Source organism: Anser cygnoides, chromosome 5, assembly GCF_040182565.1.
Source record: "Anser cygnoides isolate HZ-2024a breed goose chromosome 5, Taihu_goose_T2T_genome, whole genome shotgun sequence".
NCBI classification, from domain to species: domain Eukaryota; kingdom Metazoa; phylum Chordata; class Aves; order Anseriformes; family Anatidae; genus Anser; species Anser cygnoides.
The window spans coordinates 28,364,853-28,390,333 of record NC_089877.1 but is presented as its reverse complement, the minus strand read 5'-3'; the positions used below and the strand labels follow the sequence as shown (position 1 = coordinate 28,390,333).

General features: G+C 36.0%; 1 protein-coding gene across 39 annotated transcripts in view; it reads right to left on the bottom strand.

Annotated features, from left to right (window-relative positions):
* Positions 1 to 25,481, bottom strand: part of GPHN (gephyrin) — a 366,964-nt gene that overhangs the window by 121,735 nt on the left and 219,748 nt on the right. For 26 of the 39 annotated variants that reach the window (XR_010832041.1, XR_010832042.1, XM_066998532.1 and 23 more), the window contains 2 exons: positions 21,471 to 21,563; positions 11,502 to 11,540 (listed from right to left, as the gene is read on the bottom strand). Coding sequence is in view for 37 of the 39 variants with exons in the window: in XM_066998532.1 (XP_066854633.1) it covers positions 11,502 to 11,540; positions 21,471 to 21,563 (132 nt within the window). In the remaining 2 variants the exon portion in view is untranslated. The remainder of the gene's footprint in view (positions 1 to 11,501; positions 11,541 to 21,470; positions 21,564 to 25,481) is intronic. The other 13 variants (XM_066998527.1, XM_066998520.1, XM_066998554.1 and 10 more) reach the window with 1 other exon arrangement.

Genomic DNA, 25,481 nt, shown 5'->3' with positions numbered 1-25,481 from the left:
GCCAAGCAGGTTTGTAAAGTCTCTCAACTTGCCAGCAAAGCTAGTAACTTTCTAGGAATATAAGCCATCTTTGCTACTTCCTCCATACAGAAGTATGTACTGAAGGTCTTCAAGTATTTTTTTTCAGTGCGAGATACCTGAAAACATTAATTGTTGCATCTCTACTGTGTTACAAGAGTATTCCCAATAAAAATTAACACCAAAATTCAAACCACCTATGATAGCAATTTGACAGAGCACCTTTGGGAACAATCATAGAATCACAGAAACACAAGGTTGGAAAGGACCTACAAGATCATCTAGTCCAATCGTCCTCTTATCACCGATACTACCCACTAAGATACTAAATCATATCTCGTAGCACCTTGTCCAGGTGCTTCTTGCAACACTGTGATGGACAGTGACTCCACTGGGAGTGGAGCAACTCCACCGGACCTCACTGGGCAGGCCGTTCCAGTGCCTGACCACTCTTTGAGAGAGAAAGTTTTCCCTGATATCTAATCTAAATCTCCCCAGGTGCAACTTGTGGCCATTCTCTCGAGTCCTATCATTAGTTATCTGAGAGAAGAGGCCGACCCCCTCCTCATCACAACCTCCCTTCAGGAAGCTGTAGAGAGCAATAAGGTCTCCTCTGAGCCTTCTGTTCTCCAGACTAAACAACCCCAGTTCCCTCAGTCGCTCCTCACAGGACTTGTGTTCCAGACCCCTCACCAGTTTTGTTGCCCTTCTCTGGACAAGCTCCTTGATGTCCTTCTTGTAGTGAGGGGCCCAAAACTGAACACAGTACTCGAGGTGCGGCCTCAGCAGGGCAGAGTACAGGGGGACGATCACCTCCCTGCTCCTGCTGGCTACGCTATTCCTGATACAGGCCAGGATGCCATTGGCCTTCTTGGCCACCTGGGCACACTGCCGGCTCACATTCAGCCGAGCATCGATCGACACTCCCAGGTCCCTTTCCTCATCACAGTCTTCTAGCCACTCTGCCCCAAGCCTATAGCGCTGCATGGAGTTATTGCGGCCAAAGTACAGGACCCAGTACTTGGCCTTGCTAAACCTCATCCCATTCGCCTCAGCCCAGCAGCCAAGCCTATCCAGATCCCTCTGATATCAGAGGCAAAAAGGTGGTAAACCCAGGGCTGATAGTTCAAGAATCCTCAGCCCTGCTACTGCCGTGTCAAGGTCTATAAGGAGTTCTAAGAGGTTCTGCTAGAAGACTATCCCCTTATCCTCATATAGCCATACTATACAGGTGAAAATAGGCCTTTAATGTCCTTATACAAACTGGCAGTTTGTCATTACTCACACTGAAAATACCAGAATTTATGATGCAAGAAGGGAAGAATATGCTAACATGACCAAAGAGAAGTTGGAATTCAGAAACACACACGAGATGCACGAGATCTGGTGCATGTGTTTCACAGTGTAAGTGAAGTATACATAGTGATTGGTTAGGTCCAGGAGTACACTGGGGTGCTATCACTTGTAATTATATTATTCACAGACTGTGGATGAGTTACCCACTGAGATACACCAAGCAACGGCTGTCCTTTCATACATACACAACTATGATTATTGGCTTCTTGATGTCAAATTAGCTGTCACAGTTCCATGTAAGTCAACAATGGCTTGCATCCAGAAGGCAGTGAAGAGTTCCTTCTGCACAAGGCGGATCCCAGACGTAGGTGTTTGCTGTCATTCCAGAGCTTTTGACGAAATGCACACCCACAGCAATGAACCTGGCCACACACGCTTTAAAAGTAGCAGCCTGACAACCATCATTTCCTCAACAATAAAACATCCATGAGTGTTACTTATGTGGGTCTGTAAAAACCCATCGACTGCTATATGGTCCCAGAGTAGTGGAGAGTGTCTGATGAAAGTCTTAAGTAAGCACCTATCACTAAGTTTGGGCTCACTGAATGGTGCTAGGTGGACATCAGCCCAATGCTGCCCCACATGTGTGTGTTGTTCCTCCTCATTAAGTAACCACCTAGGCTTCTGTCATATCAATAAAGACACATCCTGAGAGCTCTCACAGGCTTTTATAAATTTACTGCACATAAAACAGGCCATGTCTAAACTTACTAGGGTGGATTGTTCTATCAACTCCTCCCTTTATCAATGTCCGGCTTGATATATATTTCTCCCATAAGTGACATGATTACATGTTCCTTTTCCTTTTCCTCTCCCACCTCAAATCTATATAAAGCCAAAGGTGGATGAAACCCTGATTAGTGTAGCCAACTAAAAATTAAATCTACCAACTGGTGTATCTGCTGGTATATCAGTAACATTTCCACTGACAACAGTTCAGCAGCACAGGAATGCTGATTTGAAGTTTGCTTGCTTTCTCAGCATATTCACAGTGACTCTGCTGCCAGCGAAGTCCCAGACTTCACAGAATGACCCTACTGAAATTATCTTTGTGAGGAACAAAAGTGTCACAGCAATAACTGCTGTTAGATTAGATCAAATACAGACTCTTTGTCTTCTGTTTCTCCCTGTATCCATGATTCCCTGTGCCTACAACTTGCCTTCAAATTCCCTCACTCTCTTCACTGGGACCCATCACACCATTTATTGGTACCTAATGCCTACGGCAAGAGACTCAGAAGCCTGGAGCTAATTCCACATCCGTGTTTATAAACCAATATCAGCAAATGATTTTATCAGTACAACTCCACTGTGCATACAAACATGAAAAGCAACTGGTTGACAGAGGTACCTCTGACAGTACTTCAATGACTTATACATGACTGAGCCATTAATATATTTGTTGGAGTCCAATGATAGCTATTTTTGTAAACAAAGAATTACCTAGGTATGCATTAGATAATAAAGATCTAACCCAGTAGTATTTATTGTAACTTTCCTTAGAGACCTTGTTTTCATCAGTTGAAATATAACTGCTCAACAGATTTACTTCATAACACTCAGCTTCATTTTTACTTACAGATTGCAAAACATCTGGGGGAAGATGCTTCACATTTTTATATACAATAAAGAAAAGGAAAAGTTAAATCAATATAGTAGAAAAACCAACATTGTGGCATTTGCAACTTGTATCTGTACCTCAGTAGGTTTGTATCTGGTTGTACTTGATTTACATGAACTTCATAGATCAGTGACTCACCTGCCCCAGTTATGTAATACAAATGTCAAAGAAATTGTTGTAACTGAGCAATCAAAAAATAAGCAATTTCTATACATAATGTCTAATATATATTTAGTGTTATTAACAATAATTTTTTAATCCTGAATGCTAAACAAAATTCTCTGACAGTAAATATATATAAAATATTTATGCCATCCAAATGGATCTTGATTTTATGACTCACCCTCACACACTGTGGTGAAACCAACAGAATATTAATTGTTAGAAACAGTTAACCCTGCAAAGAAAACACAAAATGCTTTTCTGCACTACGAGGAAGGCATTTAGGCTTAATGAAGACTTATGCAGCCCACCAGATGCAGCATGTTACAACTGTATAATGTATGTGTGTGAAGCCAGTGCCAAAAGGTAAAGTATTTCCAAGAAGGAGAGGATATAAATACTAGCTTGTGAAAATGACAGTTGGAAACAAGTCCATGCACTTGGTTCCAAAGCAGGGCTAGGTGGCTATTTCCTTTTTTCAGCCCTATTTTTTGATGAACTTCTGTGCTTCCCACCTTAACTCCATTTCATGTAAGAATCATTCGCTAGCTGTTTAATACAAGTAGTATAGAAGAGGAAGAAATGCTGGTAAAGGTAGTGACACCACTCTGCTATTCCAAAATCACTGCTAAAATGTTATATATTTATTATTATTCTATTATTTTTTCCCCCAATTACTTCAAACTAAACACAAAATGTAAGAATCTATGTTATCTGTCACAACTTTTGCAACATTCTTTAAAAATTAAAGTGGAACAAAACTGGAGAAGTGAAAAAAATTTCTTCTTAGCAGATTACGGAACCATGCAGTAGAAATGAGAGAAATGAGCAGAAATAATTCTAATCAATACCACTAAGAATTCTACAATTACCGCAGCTGACAACATAATGAGCTTTTACTAACGCTACAATAACTAGGGAGCTCTGTCTCAAAAAAATTTACCCTGTGTAGTACATGTGTACTAACTTCTAGACTATTTACCTATACCAAAGAGGAGTCAGGGTACAGTTAACTTATTTTCATACAAAACTAGTGTTGCCCTTGGATTCTTTATAGTTTAAAAAAAAAAGTATTTTAAGCAATAAAGTTTAGAACCAAAACCAGAAACAAAACCATCACTTTTGCTAAGTTGTGATTTAGTACCACAGGAAGAGAACCTATTATTTACAGATCCTCATCAGCGCACACAGAGAATGAAGCCACCAGCCAGAAATTAATGTTGCTTTTTCCTAAGAACTTGCCTGGTCTCCTTGGCAGTGAAATGACTTGGAGTCTTTACTCGCAATTTTACTTCTCCAAAAAAATCATTTTGCAGTGCTTTAACTCTAAAGCATTTGGTACCGAGATTGAGATGTGAAACTCTTTTCTTTTGAGAACGACAGCAACATTGTCTATTGCTTCCTATCATTTGCTACCTTCCCTGAACAATAAATATTGCCTACTGAACTCTAGTGAGTGTCTGCCACGTATCTCTTCCAAACAATTTTAGATCTAAAATCATCAGTGTTGAAGATTTTAAAAAATCCCTCCTAAAATACATCTTCTACAGTACAAAGGATGGACTACTGAGGATTTTCAAGAATATACCCATTACCAGAACTACAAAAAGTACTTCACTTTCTCTTAAGATTCCCTTACATAATATCCTCACTGTCCAAGTAAATGATAAAGCATGGTAGTTACAACTGCTTTCAGATACTTATGCCATAACCTAAAAACTTATAGAAACAATTCTTCAGTGAGATCCAGTAATGCAATTCATGCATCTAGAGCCTGACCAGTTGCTGATTTAGGTACACCTGGGTGATGTACTCATAGGAACTGAACAACTGAACAGATTTTGAAAGCCAGTGACCAACTGTGCACTCTGTGTAATAATTTCCTGTATAGCATTATTTAACTTCTGGCACAAATTACATTGTTTTTTGTTGTTGTTGTTGTTTTGTTTTGTTTTTACTCTCCAAAATTCTCATGGACAGCATTGGATTAAAAAGCTTCTTAGAGAAGATGGACACTCTTAGTACAAACTTGTTTTGGTTTTAATGCTCTGTAATCCATAGAGTTATTTTAAGAATACATTCAGTAAATAACCTATTATTTGACTTCAGCATTTTGAGCAGTAAGATCTAAAGGCATAATTCAATTGTCTCATAAGAACTCTCAAAGATGGACTGTGGCTGTTTATCTCCTATCACCACATCAATTTGATGTTTAAAAAAGTACTTTTTTGAGAATACTACTGCACAGAACCCTGTAATGAATGACGGCAGAATTCCTAATCTACTGTTAATGAGGAATTTTAAATATAAAATTTATTTTTTCTTTAGAATTTGATTTTAACCAATAGTTTACAATATCTACTACTGATAATAAGAAAACATAGCAATGTAACAAGTAAGAAAGTTGAATATGTTTTCCTCTTATTTCACTATTCTTAGGATCTTTTCTATAAAGATGTTTGTATCCAAAACACTAGTTTCTTCCAGTTTTAAAAGACGGCACATTATCTTTCATACCATAGCTAAACCAGTTCAGTGATTTATTAACACTCCTCAGCTGCAACTGAGAAATGCTTTCACATTAACGCAACTTCGTATTGTATATACAAATTCTGTCCTCCTACTTCCTAACTGCTCTTAAAACAAAGCTCTTGTAATGTAGGCTCCTTTTCATTAATATAAATATAGCAAAATTGTTTCTAAAAGTGCCTCCCTGCCCTTGCACTTAACTTCTGCTATTCTTGAAGTAGCAGACCATTAGGTGTGTAGCAATCTCTTTTTAATAAAACTCGCTGTGGGCAAACTTCTTCAGTAGATTGATTTTTATACTAGCAGCATATAAGTGGATCACTGAGAAAAGTGGTAGCTTTTAACAACCAGTAAGGCAGAGATTCTTAGGCATGGGCAAAAAATTAGTTCTTCCTCTCTATATTTAAAATTTAGATAAATCTGGACTCTTGCAGAAAAGGCTAAGCATTTCACTACTACAGCAATGAGCTCACACTCAGAGAACAGCAACTACAAAATCACAGCTCTAAGAAGATTAACGTAAGAAAACAATCAGACAGCAGTATTTCTATATAATGTATGTGGAGGATGAAAGGGTAATTCAGAATAACCTAGAAACTGCATGCACCTAAGCTCAGTTGCCCAATACTGTGTCTGAATAGACAGAGTTAAATAAAAAAAAAACACCCTCATTTGTAAGGAAAACATCAAGGAAGAGAAATAAAGACACTAAATATTTCTGGTGAAAGTATTAAGCTGTCTTAACAAGGTGACAAGCTAGTAATTGAGAAAAAGCCACAAGTTCCAGCTAGACTAGTAAGTCTACAGGAAACAAAATTCTCCAGAGACAAAGAAATCCAAAAGGGCTCTATATCCTGTCTTTCTCATCCCAGGATCCACCAATGCTGAACAGCAGAAATTAGTAGAACTTGTATGTTACGTAGAAGAGTTGAAGAGAGACTATAGTTTTAAGGTTTTCTGTTCATGTATTAATTCTGTATAAATATGCATTAATTTGTTTCAGAGAAATAACTAGTCAGCTCTTAGAACTGGCAAAAAGCCAGTCATTTTTTCACTCTTGAAAAAGAAGCTTTAGCCCCAAAACTCAGCCTAAAAATAGGGCAATGTGTAGGTTTCACTTAGCTTTAGAAACAGCAAAATCTGCCACTTCAGTGATGTACATGATTGCAACACCACCCAAAACAAAGTTTATTTAAAAAATACTACAGTCTATATGCAAAAAGATTGAAAGAAAAACTCCAATTAAGGTCTACAAATATTTAGTGAAAGTAAACATGAAGGGTGGAAAAGATTATTAAGTGTTGCTATAATGTACAATCAGAGTAGAAAAAATGAATCAAGCAGAAGTTCAAGTGTAGTCTATGATAAAATTTCCAAACCATGATATCTGACTTGATCAAACGCCCAAGTATTAAGTGAAAGAAGTTCCAGCAAATTCAAAATCTAAAACATGAGTGGACACAGTTCAGCAATAGTCAATGAGGGATAGATGACTGGGTTACTTCCATGTATAACTTCAGTGAATACATCAGTTTAATCACCTAAGAAAATTCATTAAGTTGAAGCCACAGATACTACCTTAACAAGGAATCAATTAGACACTGCATTATAACCATATAAACACCATTTTCTAACCATTTTCTAAAGAGCATTTTAAGAAAAGGGAATCCAGAGGATGGAGCATTCAAATCTTCCTAAATAATTTCAAAAGAATAAAAGAAAAATTACAGGTTACAAAGTGTGATGCTCAGCAGTAATCCTACTAAAACAGTATTGTATTGTTTCTTAGATCTGTTCTGTGTACCTATTTCCTTATTTTTCCAATGAAAGCTATTTACTCTAAGTAAAGAGGCAAAAGTAGAGAGACACTGGAACTTACTCTGTCTCAATATACCTTCAGCAGAATTGTTACATGAGTTGTGACTGCAAAAGCCTTCATCACTGATGCAAGTGCATGAACCAAAGGGCACGTATGTTCTTTAGCATTACGTGTTACATCTGAGGCATTCATGTCTAAAATTAAACAAATAATTCTTTCAAACTGGATTCAGAAACAACATACAGACTTAACAGAATTTGAATTCTAATTTGATACAAGTCACTGACAGACACATTATTCTTAAAATAATGGAAAACTTCAACTGGAATTGAAAGCAGAGATTAAGTGGATTAGGACAGTGGAACACCTTCTGGAAATCCCAAGAGTAACAAAATAATAATGTTTAAATCTATCTTTCTGAGAGCAAAAGACTTGTATTAATCAGGAATCTGTTGGTTTTTTCTTCAGAAAGAACAGAAGAAATTAGTTGCTTAAATGCTACAATGCTGAGTATCATCAGAGATGATACCTCTACGAAACAAAGAAGAATAAAAAAAGCAAACTATAAAAATTTTAATGGAATTTAAATACTTCATTGAGGCGAGGAGAAGGTATATGAAAAACACTTTCCTGACAAATAATTTGCAGGATTTAGACAGTAGTTCAGGAAATGACTACTAGAAAAGTTTTTTATCAGAGAGAGAAAGGAAGGAAAAGAGTCCAGTAAGAGAAAACAAAACTGAGATACACTTAGCCTGAAAACAGGAAATTTAGTTTTCCTGGAAAGAGAAATGCTATAAGCTGGAAAGACTTGTAACTCTTCGTAAGTGTTCTAGAAGTTAACTTCTTGTTGAAAAGTGCACAGGATAAACCAATAAATGTTTTAACAACAACAACAACAAAAATCATTTCAGGGATTTGATAGATATGATGCTATTCCCAGAGCTTTGTGTGCAGATTTTTGTTTCTTGAACCAAATCTTGACTCTTTTATAACATAAAAACTATAATGTATTCTTTCAACTAAACATACATTTTTTTGAAATGATTAAAATATTTGTATCATAGCTTGATCACTACAGCTGGAAAACTGATTCACCAGGATATTTTACAGTGAAGCTGTACTGCATCAATTTTCCAGTAGGTATAATTTTCAACTAAGAAAATTGCATAGTCTCAAGGAAAAGCATAGTGTTTATTTTCCTTCAGTTTCTGGTGTTTGTCTGCATTTTGTTTAGTTTAAAATTTATACAACCTGAATATTATTCGAAAACTAGCCATTTTTCTGTGGTAATATTAATTTAGAGAAACTGAATTAATTGAAATGATACACCAGAGAATGACTTATGGTTCTTGGGATAAGAAATGAGTTCACGAACTGTCCAGCAGCCCTACAGTGCTAGGGTGAATATTCCTCCTCTCTTCTAATGACCCCACTTGCTGCCAGTTCTCAAACAACAGCCTAGGAAAGAAGCAAAACAAAGTCACACATAGTTAAAGCTTCCAGAAAGTGAACTGCCACTGAGATCTGTTCTTCTAACCAGAACCCTCAGCAGTGTGAAGTTGGTGGGAAGTGAGAGACTGTGAGCCTGCTGTCTTTAAGAGTTTGCTAAGCTGAGAAGAAAATCTGTCTGGAGAAACAAAGGAGGGTTGGTAAGAGTGAGATGAGGGACAGCAGAAGAGCCTAGGACACTGTAAGGGAGTAAAGGCAGATGTGTCCTGAAGTCCCTTGCAGCAGAAAGAAGCCTACCAGATTTCGAGAGGTCAATGTGACAGCTGGGAGAAGGTTCCTGTTGGCTCCTACTTGAACAACGCCTGCCACACTGGGAGCTATTCTCCATGGTGGCAAGACGGTGTTGGGAGCAAGCTGTGCTCTCATAGGGTATTTCTCAGATTCCATGGCTAGTCTGGTACAAGCGAAAGAGGATACTGAGTCAGGGAATGCTGACCTGAGGGTAAGGTCAGACATCAGTTAGTCTACTTAGGGTATCTCAGAAGACAGCAACATAGTAATAACATATATAATATATAATATTCTATTGAGAGTTTAAAAGGTGAAGTTAACAGGATATTATAATTATTTTAAGTATAGGAAGACTTTATGATGAAATGATGACAGGGTTCATTATGACAGAATATTTACCCCAGTTCCTAGTTAGTACTGGATTCAAAAGCGTAATTTAAACCACACTCATAATAAGCTAGAAACTGTGGCAGAACTAGGAAAGCAGAGGGCAAGTGACTGGCATTAAAAGAAAAGAAGCAGGAAATTCTGCTTCCTGCAATAAGCTCTGGCACTGATTTACGGACCCTCACCGTGGACCTTACACATGTAGTCAAGCCTTTGTTCTTATTCTGTGAAAAAGTGACAAAAAGGTTCCTGTAAACTGGCAACTGAACATTCTCCCAGTACAGAAAGCTCAGCAGAGTAGGAAACAACTAGGACACGCTGCAGTTTGGTAATCCCATACAGATCCAGTGTTTTTTTTAGACTAGCTACAACCTTGTGCTTTAAATAAGACATATCCAAAATTTATTATTTAGCTCCTTTGATCCATTGTTTATTGGGCATAGCTCGACATTCAGCCCTTAATCTTTCTGAGCCTCAGTAACATACTGTTTGTTTTTTTTTGCTTTTTGTTCTTTTTCTTTTTTTTTTTCCCCCGTTATTACCTACCTTCCATGGATTCTGCTAGAATTACTATAGGTAATATTAGTGATTTGATTTAGTATTGAATTATTACTGAAATAGATACTTAACACAGTATTACTAAACAGTAATACACCTATCAAATGAGGTGATGAAGTAAAGATTAAGTAAGATTCAGGAGCTTTCTTTTTTTGCTTTTTTTTCTCTCTTTTTTTTTTTTTTCCTAAGAAGGGAGAGGGATTTGAGTGAGCAGATCTATGAAAAAACTGGATGCAGGTCCTGAGATCAGTTTTTTGGCTGGTATGTTGAACTGAATCAGACCATGAAGGAGCCAGACAATATTGTTTCCCCATTCCTTACATTTCTTCTTAAGTTTTCAGACTGATGCATATTTAGAAACAAAATCTAGGCAGGTGGGCAGGACAATGTGATAGAAATGCCAGGCATAAAAGCAAGTAGACAGGACAGCAAAAGAGCAAGTATCAGTGAGTAAGCAGACCCAAAGAGCAGCGAGGGGACACTATAATCAAGAAGCAGGTGAAAAGGCAGGAGGAAAATGCCAGACATTCAGCAAGTCGATAAAGCAGTACCAAACAGCAGGTGTGCCAAGCAGCAGAAGAACAACTCCGCAAAGTCAGCAGATGCACTCAGCAGGAAGGTGATGTCAGGCATTTGAAGTGGGAGACGGGGCAGTGGAAAGCCGATGCCGACGTGTGATCGGATACAAGGGACAGTAAGGCGGCGACATGTGCCATTCAACAGATGGACAGGGCAGGAGGTAGTCACTGTCGAGCAATTAGCTGGTCAAGAGGTAATGCCAGACAGTCAGGCAAAGGGCCAAGATTTTCGGAGGACAACGCCACACAGCCAGCAATAGAGAAAATAAGAGAGAGTAGTGAATGCCAGGCAGTCCCCAGACAGGCAAGGTAGCAGAAGACCAACACCCATGGATAATCAGACGCAACTGTCAGCAAGGATAAAACATAAGCCTGTTAACCGACTGACAAGGAAGCAGGGTGACAGTGCTTTTTCAATAGCTTAAGATACCATGAGTGAAACAGTCCCAAGAATCTAGATGCTCACCCTCTGGTAATATCATTAGATCAGAGCGAACCATGAAAATCCACAGAATAGCACACAAATGGAAACAGCAGATGAGTCTGACCCTAGCACTTGGGGAGGTCATGGGACCTTCCTATAAAACAAAAATATGAGAATCCACAAGAAAATCAAATGAATGGGAAAAATGTATCTAAAAACTGTTTCTGATGATGATTTAAAAAGCAAAAAAATACTAGCAAAGAATTAGTTTGGAAATGATTGGGTGGGATTGAAGATGTTGCTTACCCCTCTCTGGAGCCCACATAATGGGAATGTTGGGAATTTCTGCAGCAGAAAAACAGAAGAGAAAAGGGATTTCTGACTCCCAGTTCAAGGAAAGCATGTCAATTTAGGACTGGGTAACCTCTTTGGGTAAAAAATAAGAATTCAGCTGAATCTTTGTCCATCCCCAGACACATGCCTTTACTGAGGTTTGCGAAAAATTTACGAAGCCCACATTCACTTTCATCTCATGACATCCCACCCTTATTCCCCCAAAACCACACTTACCTCTAGCACAAGGTGTATAAGAGGGGAAAGGGGATGGTCCTGTGAGCTCATTCCCATATCCACTGCAAAATATCTTGTGAAGATGAACAGGAGTACCCATTAGCCGATGACGGCCATTTGTGAGATAAACTGAACAAGTCATTAACTGTTACTCATCACTAGTGTAGTGTAGGCTCGTGTTTGAATTTGATTTAGATAAACCCACACTAAAGAACAGTATTAGTCTTGTGAGTCTTGTGGGATAACCTTCTATGGCAAGAGTTGCAAAAGTCCAACACTTACCAACACTTTTGATGCACAAAGCACTCTGTTATTTAACATGGTTGTTCTTTTAAACAAACTAAACCATGTTACAGAAATTTTAGCTGTTATTCCATTTCAGAAACACATAATGAAGTCTGGAATGCAAGAACTGATAAAACAGCAATAACTAAATTCAGTAACTTAACTCATCTATCATTTCAGTCATGGGTCTTTTTATTCATCTTCCTAGTCACTAAAAGCCAAACAGGAACCAAACTTTACTATTTCTGTTCTCTTAAAGGTCTACACTATGTGTGTATGTATCTGCCTGTACATTAACTTCTTATGCTAATGCTGAAAAATGACACCCATTTTGATCAAGCTATAACATGCAACAAGAAGCCAACTCTTCCCTTTTGTGCAAACTGAAGAGCCTTAGACACAACAAAAGAATGATTAGTTCTACTGTGCATTGCTGAATTGAGATTTGGAAAGGTCACAGAAACAGTATCCACACAAAATTGCTGTGTATTCATAAGCAACAAAGCTTTTAAGGAATACAGTACAGTAGTAAGAGGCTAAGTTGATGGAACATTATTTATACTGATCCTCTGGGTATCAGCCATTCATTTTCCTTTCAGCTGAGTAAGGCACAGGAAAAGTAGAGGATAATATAATTTCAATTTTAGAAACTATGGTCACAGAACAGGAATTTCTTCCATATCCAAACTTCCCTGTATCAAAAACTATTTGGGCTTAGAGGGACAAGAAATTCAGGCAGAGGAGGCTGAGATTTATGTTATATGATTAGTAAAGGTATAAACTAGCCAGGAGTAGCACACTGTAAATGACTGAACAAGGGTACATATGAATACTCCAAAGCACGAGATACTTAGAGCACATAGTAGCAGTTTTATCAGATCATATGATTTTGTGGCCAGCAGCAGCTAGAGTTAGCTGAACCGCATCAAGAACAAATTTGCTAGCATCTTCTCTCCAAAGGGAGATCTTTCAAGGCTCAATGAAAATGAACTATGACAAACTGATCTCAGTGAACCATCGCGGAAGAAAAAATGTACTTTTTACATCTAGTGAAAGTTTAAATACCACTATTAAGTAGTATATTGTACGTTATGCTCCTCACTATTCATTTTGTATTCACACTACAAAACAATTGGGAAAAAGAATATATGCAAGAAGTACAAAAAGATGAAATAACTGTGAATGGTCCAAACTAAGGTCAAAAAGTAATTATTTTCTTGTCCATAAGACTTCCGTACATGAGTGTGGCAATATATATGGACATGGTGTTTTTCTCTCCAAATACTTTCAATTAACACTTTGCTAAAGAAGTTGCATTGATCCATGTGGTAGGAATCTGCAGAAGCAGGCAAAGGAACAGTTACAATCCCAAGAATAATAGATGAAACCAGCCACTTTCCAAGACTCTTCCAGTTTCTTCCTATTTAGTGGCTGAAAGTGCTCTTGCATAGCAGACAAAGAGCAAATGAGAAATTCTCTACTGTTCAATAAGCATTAGTTTTAATGGCAAACTATTTTAATAAAGAATCATTTTCGTATTCTGGTGCACTTTTGCCAAAAGGACCAACTAACTCAATTTTTGATACATCTTAAATCCAAACTAGTATTTGTCTTCTAGTTATCATTTCTTGAAGATGCCTTCACACAGAAGTCTTCCTCATGTTTTCATATATTATTGTCAATTTTCTTCATATTAAAACTTCTACCAAACTACTTGTAATAAAGCATGACCAGAAAAAAATTACACATTAATGATTAGAATTGCATAATTACAAGCCTGACAATGTTTTCCAGATTATTTTGCCTTAACCTGACATTTAATTTTGTTCAGTTCCCTGTTACCTGTTGCAAAGAGATGTTCTAATGGAAATACCTAAAGGCAGAAATTCCCAAGTTGGAAAAAAAATCCCAAATAGGAAATCTCATTATGCAGAAGGCTTATGGCAGGCATTCTTTTCTCTCCCAGTTACAGGAAGGAGTGCAAGTCCTATACACTGTGGCAGCTACACTGCTAATAGAAGCCAAGCCAGCTAATTTAAAGTAACAGAACACATCTCTATGAGCTGTGGTCATTACAGTGAAGACATCATTAAATGTATCTGTAATGCGCATAGGAGAAGAACCCTTCCTTTTGAAAAACAAGTCAATTACAACTGTATTGTTCTTTTGGATGTATTTTTGAAAGTATCTGGGATCACTGGCATATGAAACATTTGTCCATCCACTTTCTTCCTACTGTCATTTTGAAATTACCTTGGAATAAAAAACGCAATTGTAAAAATTAAGAGAGAAAAATTAGATTTCCTGACTTGCTATTGTGCCTTTGTTTCTCTATGAAGCACTGAAATCCCTTACTGCTGTTTTACTACTGTTTTTTTTTTTTCAACAGTGCTTGCAAATATTTCATACATACCTGAAAGCCAGAAAAATGGAACTTCTATTTGCTATTTTCAGAGCATTAAGGAAAACTAAAATAAAGCAAATAAATGTTGATCCTCAAATGGGCAAAAACATCCTGGAACATTTGATAGGAAATCTATTGGTATTATCTTTAGGATATGATGGTCAGACAGCTTTAGACAGAAGATTAATAAATCAGTTAAAGACAATTGTGTACCCATTAATTTTGGGATCCACTTGATTTGGATTATCTTCTCATTTAATACATACAGAACATAATGTTAGAATCTAGTATGACTTTCCACATGGGATAACTCTTTAAGTGTCATCCATGACTTCTGTAAGGAATCCCATATAACTTGTGTTTTATAAGACATCTCTTCCACAATTGGTTTTGATTTGACAGGATTGAAACTCAGAGAATACAGCTCTTTTGGGGAAGGAACTTGTTTGTGTGATTAATTGCTCACTGTTAAAAAAAAAACAAAAAACACAAAACCAATACAAACACACAAAAAAATCTTCCAATATGATGATTTCCTTATTCGACTTTTGTGGTTTGAGCTTCTTATCACCAGCTATTGTTACACATCTCTTCAGCAGACTAACAAAACCCTTGGTACATTATATCATTATTTCTCAAAGAAAATATAGTGAATGCAGTACAAACTAAGTTACTTCCCGATATTCTTTATGATAAACTAAACAGACTGAGTTGTATAACCCTCACAGAAAGCATCTCTTCTAGCCATCATATTTTTTGAGCTTTTTCTATATCCAGTGTGATATTTGAAATGTTTAAAAAAGTGAATGTCAGAAAAAAAATGCAGCTTTCCAATTTAGACGCATCAATTCTGTATACAGACAAAAAAGTATCCCCTGTATTCCTATTCCTTTTTTTATTCACCATCTTCATACTTGTCTATGTCTGGAAATGTAGACAGAAACAAGTTGAGAGACATACTCTTTTCATCCTGCATCTCAGTTGGATACACATACAAGGAGACGTTCAAAACTGTCATTTATAGAATCAGAATACCGATTTATAAAGCTCTCTTTATCAAAATTAGCATTCTTTAGGAATGCTTTCTCTGTATCTGTATAAGTTTCCTCCTTTTTTTTTTTTTTTTTTTTTGTGTGTGTGTGTGTGCGCGTACCTTCTGTTATTTGAGTAAATAGAGCTGAAATGGGATCTGGCTTCCTTCCCTCACGCATTTCTCACTACAGCTGTCCTCACAGCTCCCAGGTGTTTCCATGCAGTGACTGCAGTTCATGGTAGCACAACCAGACTCTTCAGTGATGCTGGTGTATTACCAAGATTTCCTGAGGAACTCCCAGAAGAAAAGAGAAAATGTACTTTTCAGCACTTCACAAGTCAGCTAAATCAGCTTGGAATTTCCCAGGATACAGGTACGTCTGTAAGCTGACAGTGTGCTGCATACCGCAAATAATCAGGATACTGCTGCTTCTCAAAGACACTGGTAATGGTTATTTAGTGAAAAGTGTTCTGCAATTCAGTATAGCAGTTCTGTTGTTATAATGTCTTCCAAATCTGAGACTTAAAACCTAACTATAGAATTACTGGTTAAATGAATAGAGCATACAGACGCATTTGGATTTTTGGAACACCCAATAGAGTGTTTCAAATTCTTAACTGATTATACTGAAAAATTAAATCAGACTGAATAAAGACCTAATCATGTAAGTTAGGAACTGTCTGGAGGTCTAATAAAAAAAGGGAATGATACCTTACAGAGTTGCTGATAAAAGTCCAACAGCATAACACAGAATTCAGAAGTCTGTCACACTGTGGTCTATTGCATTGAAGTCTATTTGTTGCCTAGTTGCATCTGGCAAGGTTTCATAATTCAGACCCTTTAGGAGCAAGCTAGGCTGGAAACAATCTCCTAAGAAATATGGAGAATGATAGTTCTCAAAAGGTCTGATGGCAAGTTACAGGATCACTCATCACACATGCACAGCACGCTTCGTTATACAATAGTTCTAACAAAGAAATCAGACTTAACAGGGAGTGAAATCTCCATTCAGAGACACGGAAAACTGCAGTGTTAACACAGACTACAAAAACACATGCTGAAAAAGGTTTTTAAATTGGAGATCATACTGAATATTGAGAATGAGAAACTGAAAGAACAGCCTGGGTAATTAAGAGCTTGTATGATTTCATAGTATTCCTACCATAAAATGACTGATGTCACATATGAGATGAAGACTTCATTCCTCCTCATTATGGAGCCAGCCTGAAGTGACAGACAGGTTGTAAAAAGAGTTTCGTGTGACCAGTGACAACACTAAGATATAATGGGCACGGCACTAAGAAGAGTTGAATATTATTTGAAAAAGAATGGAAGTGCTCCCATATCCAAAAGGAACTCTACCAGAAATGTTGCTGTTCTGGAAAAGGACTATTTGAAGCAGGGAGGATAAAAATATCTACATGTTCTTCCTAGTTTAAGTTATCAAATATTAATTGGAAGTTGTTATTTGAAATGTCTCAATGGATTTAAGTTAATCTGAGGAGAACACATGAGTTGCTGTGAGAACATGGCTATGACTTCACACATCCTGCTCTGTCACAAGCACCTTGTTTCATTAACAAAGTTGAAGGGTAAACAAACAGAAAGAAAACATATGAAAATTGCAAACAGTATAGATTAGGAAGTTTGTAAACAGTACTTGGGACAAAGAAATGCAAGGAAACAGACATTGAAACAGTCTGTAGAAATAAAATGGAATTTGAAAATTTGTAATTTGGCAAATCAATTAAAATATTTACAGAAAAATTCACACCACATTCAAAGGAGAAACTCAGGAACCAGTAACAGTGAAAGATACCTTAGGGAATTAGAAAAAGCCAGGCAAAAGAAAATTTGCAATTGGTATTGATTATAAAAATGCTGTTGTGATTTTGATTCAAATATATAAAAACTTTGCATCACTGCAGAATAGAGACTTTCTTCTAGATACGACTTCTGTGTGGCTAGGCTTGGAATGTTTTCTTCATTCTGAGCAGGCTTTTTATCAGAGAAAATGCTGACAAGTTGGAGGGAGTTCCAGAGAACTTTTTTTTTTAATGGACTTGCGAACTTTGATGAAAGAATAAACAGGTATGCATATATTGTGAGATCAAATGAAAACAAGTATGTGTCCAAATATATTTAAAAACAGCCTATAAATATTGAGGAATATAATCAGCAAAAGCTAAAAGGCACATTCATCATTTTTCCAGAGCAGAGGAATAGAAGGAAGACTACGAGAAAACATCTGCCTGGTTTTGCATAATGGCAAAAAGCTCTTCTACGCCTCTTCTCCTGAAGTCTTAAAATTTCAGGGCTGACAATTATCTGCAGTGTGGTTGAAGTATTTGTGAATTCACATAGCAACAGCTCAAGGAGTTCCAGCATCAGTCTAGGCACAATAGGCTGATCCTTTTTTCAATTATCTAAGTACATAAAATTAGTTTTGTACGGAGCCACACAAGAGATATGGGATAAGAAAACAGCCAGAAGACTCTGTTAAGAGGTAGGAAAATTAATTTTTTGGATGTACAATTTGTACAATTTTGCACAAGAATAAATATAAAAATCGATGTGGAAGATAAAAGACTTCACAGAGTGCCTGTATACATGAGATTTTTCCTTTCCTCCTTGTATTGACTGACAGCAATAGAGAAAATCTGATTGATAAAAACTTATTGCATCATTTAAATATGTTTTTAAAAAATTAATGTATATTTTCATTAACATCCTGTAAAAACTGTAACTGTCTAGCAATCCAGTGTGGTAGTTCCAAGGGGAAAATATCTGCATCTGGAAATACAAAATAAAACTTTCCCAAATAAGTTAACTTGGGCAATAGGTAATGCCTCAATCTCTATCCAGTGACAAGCAGACTGTATGAACATTTCCAGTGTGGACTTAAAACATTATCCCCTCAAATTACGGGCAACATAAAGATGGTCAAAACCGTGGCTATATCTACAAAATCTAGCCTCTACTTTGGCTTTAGTCCAAATGAGAACTATCATGAACTGCCACAGTAGATGAAGAATTACAGCATTCACTTGTAACTTCTACAAGTTTCCTTCAAATTCAGCCATCCACTGGCTGATTTTTTTAATCTATCCACATTCATTTCATCACTCAAAGTTACGTAGGCAAAAATGTGAAGGATATTCACTCTGCTTAATTCAACTGACCCCCACTTCTCAAAACATGAATCATATAACACCTAACTTAAATGCTTCTCCCCATTCACTCGCTAATCCTATGCAATAAATTCAGGGATCAGAGATAGCTAATCAAAGTCAGATACCCTTCAACAATCTATTTTGTTACTTAAAAAAAAATAAATCACATCACTGAAACTACTGCAATAATCTGGTATGATTCTGTTATAGTGTTCAAAATGCAAAGTGCGTGGGGAAACTGAGTAATTTTTTTTGAAACTTAATTACAAATTTCTGAAAAAATGTTTATAAATAAATACATTATACTACCACTTAATTTCAATCTAATCAATAATTAATAAAAAAATAAATTAACCGTAACTATTTGGGCTGTAAATACTTTCAGGAATCAACTTTATCTTGTACAGTACAATAGTGACTACATATCTCTTCTCAGAAGAAAAAGCAGAAAACTGTCTTCTAATTGAAACTGCAGGAACATTAAGGACTGAATCATTCCAGCTGAAATACGACCTGATGCACTACTATCCCTACTCTCAGGAAGAACACTCAAATGTCTTCCAAAATTAGATTCAATTAATACCAGCTTTAAAATCGTGTTTTAAAGATGACATCTCACTAGCACAATGTCACGACCAAATCATTTAATTACCAGTTCAGTAATGACAGGAGACCATGCTGTATGAATGCCATACAAGTAAGATATTAAAAACAAATTCCTACAACAATCCATTCCTACATGAAGTTTTCCTGAAGGTTTGTTGTTGAACATTTTATGTTGACATAATGATTTTTTCCATTTTGAGTTTTCTCTCTCCTTGACCCAAAACACATACAATATTTTACTTATGACACATACTAGCAAACTATTTTTCTTCCCCTCTGACATTTGCTTGAATGATCTGCTAAACCCTATATGGAATTGAAGAACAAACCTTACCATTGCCACTTTGTAACAAAAATTGGGATTCAGTCTCTTCACCATGATTTTAGTCTTGTAAATTAAATGCAAATTAAATGAGTGAAAATTTAGTTAAATAACATCCTATATAAATTTATAAATTCTTTTTAAGTAAAGTAATAATTGGACAGGTAAAACGTTCTAACCAACTGAAGACTTACATACTGATTATGTTTATAAATGATGCATTTGTCCTTCCATGCAATTTATTAATGATTTTTGTACCAATGTGTTTTTATTATATAGGCTAAAGAGACTTCAACAACAGTTAATTTTTAAAATGGGTCACTGTAACATCAAAACTAATCAAACAAATCATTACCACCTATATTAAATAGTTAGTCCAAGTAACAGCAATGAATCAACGTAAGGAAAACACAAGGTATTTATGTGCCGAGTTTTCATTTCTTAATTCCTGGGCCCAAATGCTGCTTGAGAATCTATAGCTAATTTTTGACACAGGCTGAAATATTTCCTCTGGGACTATTGCCTAGGTTTGACTTTGCATTAAGATAATAAATCAGGAAAACTGAAACAGAAATTCTGCCTTCCTTTCACACAGTGCTGGAATACAGCCCTCTAAATCATTATGTTACTTTGCAAGTACGAGACCAATTAACCCAATGCATTTTTCACTTTTGTGTTGCTTTAGCAACATGAATCACCTGTAAATGCAGCTGCACTAGCTAGTACTCTATAGTTACCTTATATTGTTCCCATTTTCTGACAGATAGACCCTTAAGTTTTAGTTAAGGTTTCTTGTATACAATCTAAAATGATCAGAAATAATGTACAAGAGCATTTATTTACATTTTTTGTTCAGTTACACAAATGTTATACAGCAGCTTAAAAACATTTTAAAATTCCTAATGAAAACAATATAAAATGCAGTCATGGTTGACAGAACACATTGGTAGGTAAAAATGATTGTAGGTATGTTATAATTAAATTAACTCTTAAAGCGTAAGCAGTCGAAAACTCACATGAACACTTAAGTGAAATCTAAATATGTTAACTTATGGAAATAAACACATCAGGCACTCGGTCTTAATTCTGTCCTCTGTTGAATATTAGCAAACCAAAAACAGGTATGTGATATTAAAAGTTCAAATTAACCTAATTTGGAACTAAAAGTACCAAGTACTCCAATAACAATAACAATCATCATTTCGTATTACAACTCATGGCCCTGAGGTTGAGTTATTTGGTTAAGTTTCCTTTGCACTATTTTTTTTTCCCCTTACCTTAGCTCCTGGTAAGTGGTTTGTAACTGAATTTTCTGTGCAACGTTTACTGGTGCAGGTTACCTCCATCTCTGCCTGTTTAGCTTTTTTGATAGTGCAGTGTGAAGTGAAGCAACAGCAGCTTTGCACAAAATTTTTCTCCCCTACTATCTACTTCCCATGTTCTAACCTATAAAGCAGTAGTTGTCAATGTAGTACCCTACAAGGGAGAATTAAGAGAACTCTTTCATCCCACTTTTCTTGTGCAGAACACAACAAAAGAGACATGCATGTTTTTGCTTAGCAGTACCGTTCTACAGTGCGAAAGAAAGCTATACCAAAATGCTGTTAGAATGTTGCTGTTTCCACTGGGACAGGAAATCCATTTTACTATGTCACATTTTAGTCCAAAAATTGTTTCTGGTCAGAACCCAAAGTCAGAGTAATTCTCTTGTGCTGTATTCCCTATTGCTTTTTCTGCTTCCAAGTTGTTTATCACCTGACCTGTTCAGAGATACTCCAAAGTAAAGTTGCAGAGGAAATTTCAAAAAGAGTAAAACCCCAACCCAAGATTCATACATTTCTACACCAAAGGGCATGTTTTTCTTATTCCAGGAGTATCTCACCTCTGGAGTGACATCTCGTGGTGCAAACCCTGTTCCTCCAGTTGTTAAAATCAAATTAAGTTCCTTTTCATCGCACCAATCTATCAGCGTCTCCTGAAAGAGAACATGAATGCTGTCAGATCTAACAAGTAATACATGGGACACGGTTATCTCAGAAAACACCTAAAGAATTGACATGTCTTGAAAATAAACAGATATACATATAATAAATCAAGGGAATTGTGTAATCACTCATGGCATTTTTCACAGACTCTAAACCACTATTTATAACCAACTTATGGCAGAATAATACAACAGTATTTTTGGAAATGGAAACTGAAATTCTGTTCTCCATCTCTTGTTCTAAAATGGAGATCAAGAATTCATAGCTATTCATTTGTATCACTGTTTATTTTGATTCTAAGATATAAATATAATGCTTCAACACACGTTAATAAAGTGTATGCATTTAATTCAGGTTATACGTTTGATAATTCTCACAGTAACTCTGGTTTCTGTGCTTGTTCTACTTTTTAACAGTCTGAAAAAAGCAAGAACCACATATTTGTAAGCTTGTCTAATGAAAGATGTAATAATACACCTGATACAGCAACCCATAAGTTGATCCTTACAATATTAGCATATTTTATTTATTTCCTAGATCTCAATAGGATCATATATGCTGATTCCAAAACCGGATTAAGAAAGCTTAAGAGATTTGTCATGTACATTCAATGACTTCCAGTACTCTAGAACTCATGATACTAGAGATATGTTAAATTTGATTTGCATTCATTTTTTTAGATGACATTCTAAACTAGTTTTCAGATTGTGACAAAAATTCAACAACAGCAGAAGATACATTTAGTCGCAGTGTGATTATATCACTTACTCTTCACTCTACTGTGAGCAAGCACAGCAGCCTAATGTTCGTTTGAAGCTCCAAATTAGGCAAGGGGTTACACAAAGTATAACCATGTATTACACAGTAGAGTAACTATCTGCAGAAAACATACCCATTGCTTACTAATTCTATCAAAGAAAACACCTCTGAAAAAAGGTTAGGGCACATTTATGTTTCTGAATTATTATATTAAGGTGGAAAGAAATGCTTTGGTGACTGTGGACTAGAAGCTTATTATTTGACTCTTAAAAATAGATCCAAGCAATTTACTGAGTAAAAAAACCTTAAAATATTGCTGATGGTCATAAAACTGTCTGTAATATTTTAAAAAGCATTACTGATGTAGATTAATTCTCAGGCATATGTTCTGCAGGCTTAGAACTGCTAGGTAATTTCCAGTTAAGAGAAAACATATACAGTCATATAAATCACATACAATATATGAGATGTCCAGTTAGGACATCTCATATACAGTCTCTTCCAAATTGCAGGTAGAATAGACTTGTGCCTGCCTGCAAGACCCATCATGTAAAAATCCAAGGATTACTTGAAGAAGTGGCAAAACCAAAGGTTCTATCTTTATTTCTCCTTCCTTTACTCATTCCTTCTATCTTCCCTCTTGCGCAATGTCGTCTTTATTAAAATCACTTATGTCTTTTTACTACCTTCCTTTGGAGGATGGCACTATTCCCAGGTAGACTGTAACTGACTGCCAACTTCAGGTTATATGAACATTTCAAATAAGCTTGAGAAATGAACATGCAAAATGTCTCAGACCAACACATAAATGAACTATTAAGTCCTACTTTTATTTTGACTTACATAAAAAGAAGTAAACTGCAGTAGTAAAAAGCATTTTTAATCTTAAATTTGTTTGTTTCAATTTTTGTTTCAGATATGCATCAGAAAAGTTTTTTAAACAGGTGACATCTCCTCTGAGCTATTATATCATCTACAGACATATTTATCTTGACTTCCAACAGCAACAAATTTCAGAAAGCATTTGAGAGAGGTTTAGTGTAGAAATGTTGTTTGGCAAAGTGAGAGCATGACATTGTATACATATTTTTAAATAACCATTATCAAGAAAAAATTGTCAGCATAAAACAAAAAGGATATATATATATACATTTTTTATATGAAGCATTTATCTTTAGATAAAATAAAACCTGCCAAACTCCAAGTGGTTTTAAAGAGAAAATAAATCCTTCATCTGTTCTCATTTTGCTACATCTCAGTAATACTCTAGTTAAAAGGGAAAAAAGAAATGTCACACGATAGCATACAAAAAGCTAAAGGAATTATTACACACCTTAACTCTTCACAGAAATTGAGCATATAATTGATATCATTATAATACATACATATATTTTTTATCAAATTCTAGTTATAGTAAAGAAACGTAAGCTTTCAGTAAAAAGACCTTTGATTATGAAGCAAAAAGTTCGGGTTTCATTGCATTTTAGAATGTGTACCTCCTTGGTCTTTTAGAAGTATCTGAGACTAATATTCAGTTTATTTACTTTCTCTCTATCCCACAAAACTCTATCCCACAAAACATTCTCATTTACATTTTAACTATCTAAAAAAAGGAAACACCACCCTGACCAACTGGGGAAGAAAGGCCACTAGTATTCACTTTGCAGCTGCTAGCAGTCCAGCAATATTTGCTGTTGGCTTTGCACAGACCTAAATTTGCTGTCTCTTCAAATGAGAATTCCTCCAGACAAGGAACCTGATACTTGTCTTGACAGATGCTATAGAAATAAAATGATTATATAACATTTCAACAACAGAAAATTTCATTAAATAATCTTTGTGCATCTATCTCTTCTTCTACTGTTTCATTGATGATAAACTTTCAAGACAAAATGAGACTGGGTCAACGGGTTATGTAAATCATTGTCATTCCATTCAAGTCAATGGCATTACAATGATGGATACAAAATAAAGCATCTGGCTCTGAAAACAGTACTATAAAATTACAACTAAATTAAGACAGAACAAAAGTACAGACCTAAAAACACAACCAAACAAAGAAACGGTATTTTAATATTCTAAATAATGCTTTATCAGTTATTTCCTACTGACAAGGCAGACAAGAAGAAAATTAAGTCATTACAATTTGCTCTTCTAGACACATTTTAACTTCAAAAATACACATTTGTATTTCTAACCTGTTCGGATTTCATCAAAGTCCTAGAATCATTGCATAATTAAATTTTACTGCTGCAAAGAAACGGAATTTCAGCCCATTTGTTCCTTAAGCTTTGAATTAGATCTGGTGCCCTGTTCTATCTACCTATTTGGTTTTCATTGAAATAAGCAAGAAACCCTTAGGCCTAACACACAATTTATTTCCATCCCTTGCTCCAAAGAGCTCTTGTTTAAATCATCCCTTCCCTCTCCCAGGCTGGAACTACTCACTGGACTTATGTGTTGCCTAAACTTGAAATTTTTTCAGTTGTAAGACTGCTCATCAAACTTTGCTTGTGATCTTTCTGAATTTCCTCATGACTATTCTGTTGATTTCAATGGTGCATAATAATCTTGCTTCATTCCTTCTCAGACTGAATTCATATTCTTTCACACATTATTAAGGCCAATAAGATCATTAACTTGTGGAAAGTACACCTACACTGTGTGACACAGTGCAGAGATCCTGTGTTTACTGCTGATATACATCTGCACACTCATGTAAGCACTACCACACTGAGGTAAATCCAAAACCCAATGCTACAGGATGCAATCCCGTGGCACCACACATAAGCGAATGTTACCTGTCATTTCAGACAACAAATGGCTTTACCACTTCCAGACATATATCTTTCAGTGGAGATAACTTCAGTATCTCACTGTCCAAGATGGTACAATGGCAATGGTTAGCAAAGTGATTTTTTTTTCTCCATAAATCCATTAATGTACCATCCTCTAACCTCTGCAGGTAAGTGAACAGAACAAACAAATAGGGATTACAGAGGCCCTATAGGAAAATTCTGTATTTCTCTAGCATAGAACTGAAAACCACCAGCTTTGTAAAATTATGTAACTTCAATATTTACAAATAAACTCTGTCTGTTCTTGAACAGTATGTTTCAAAATGCAAGCAGACTAGGATCTCATAACAA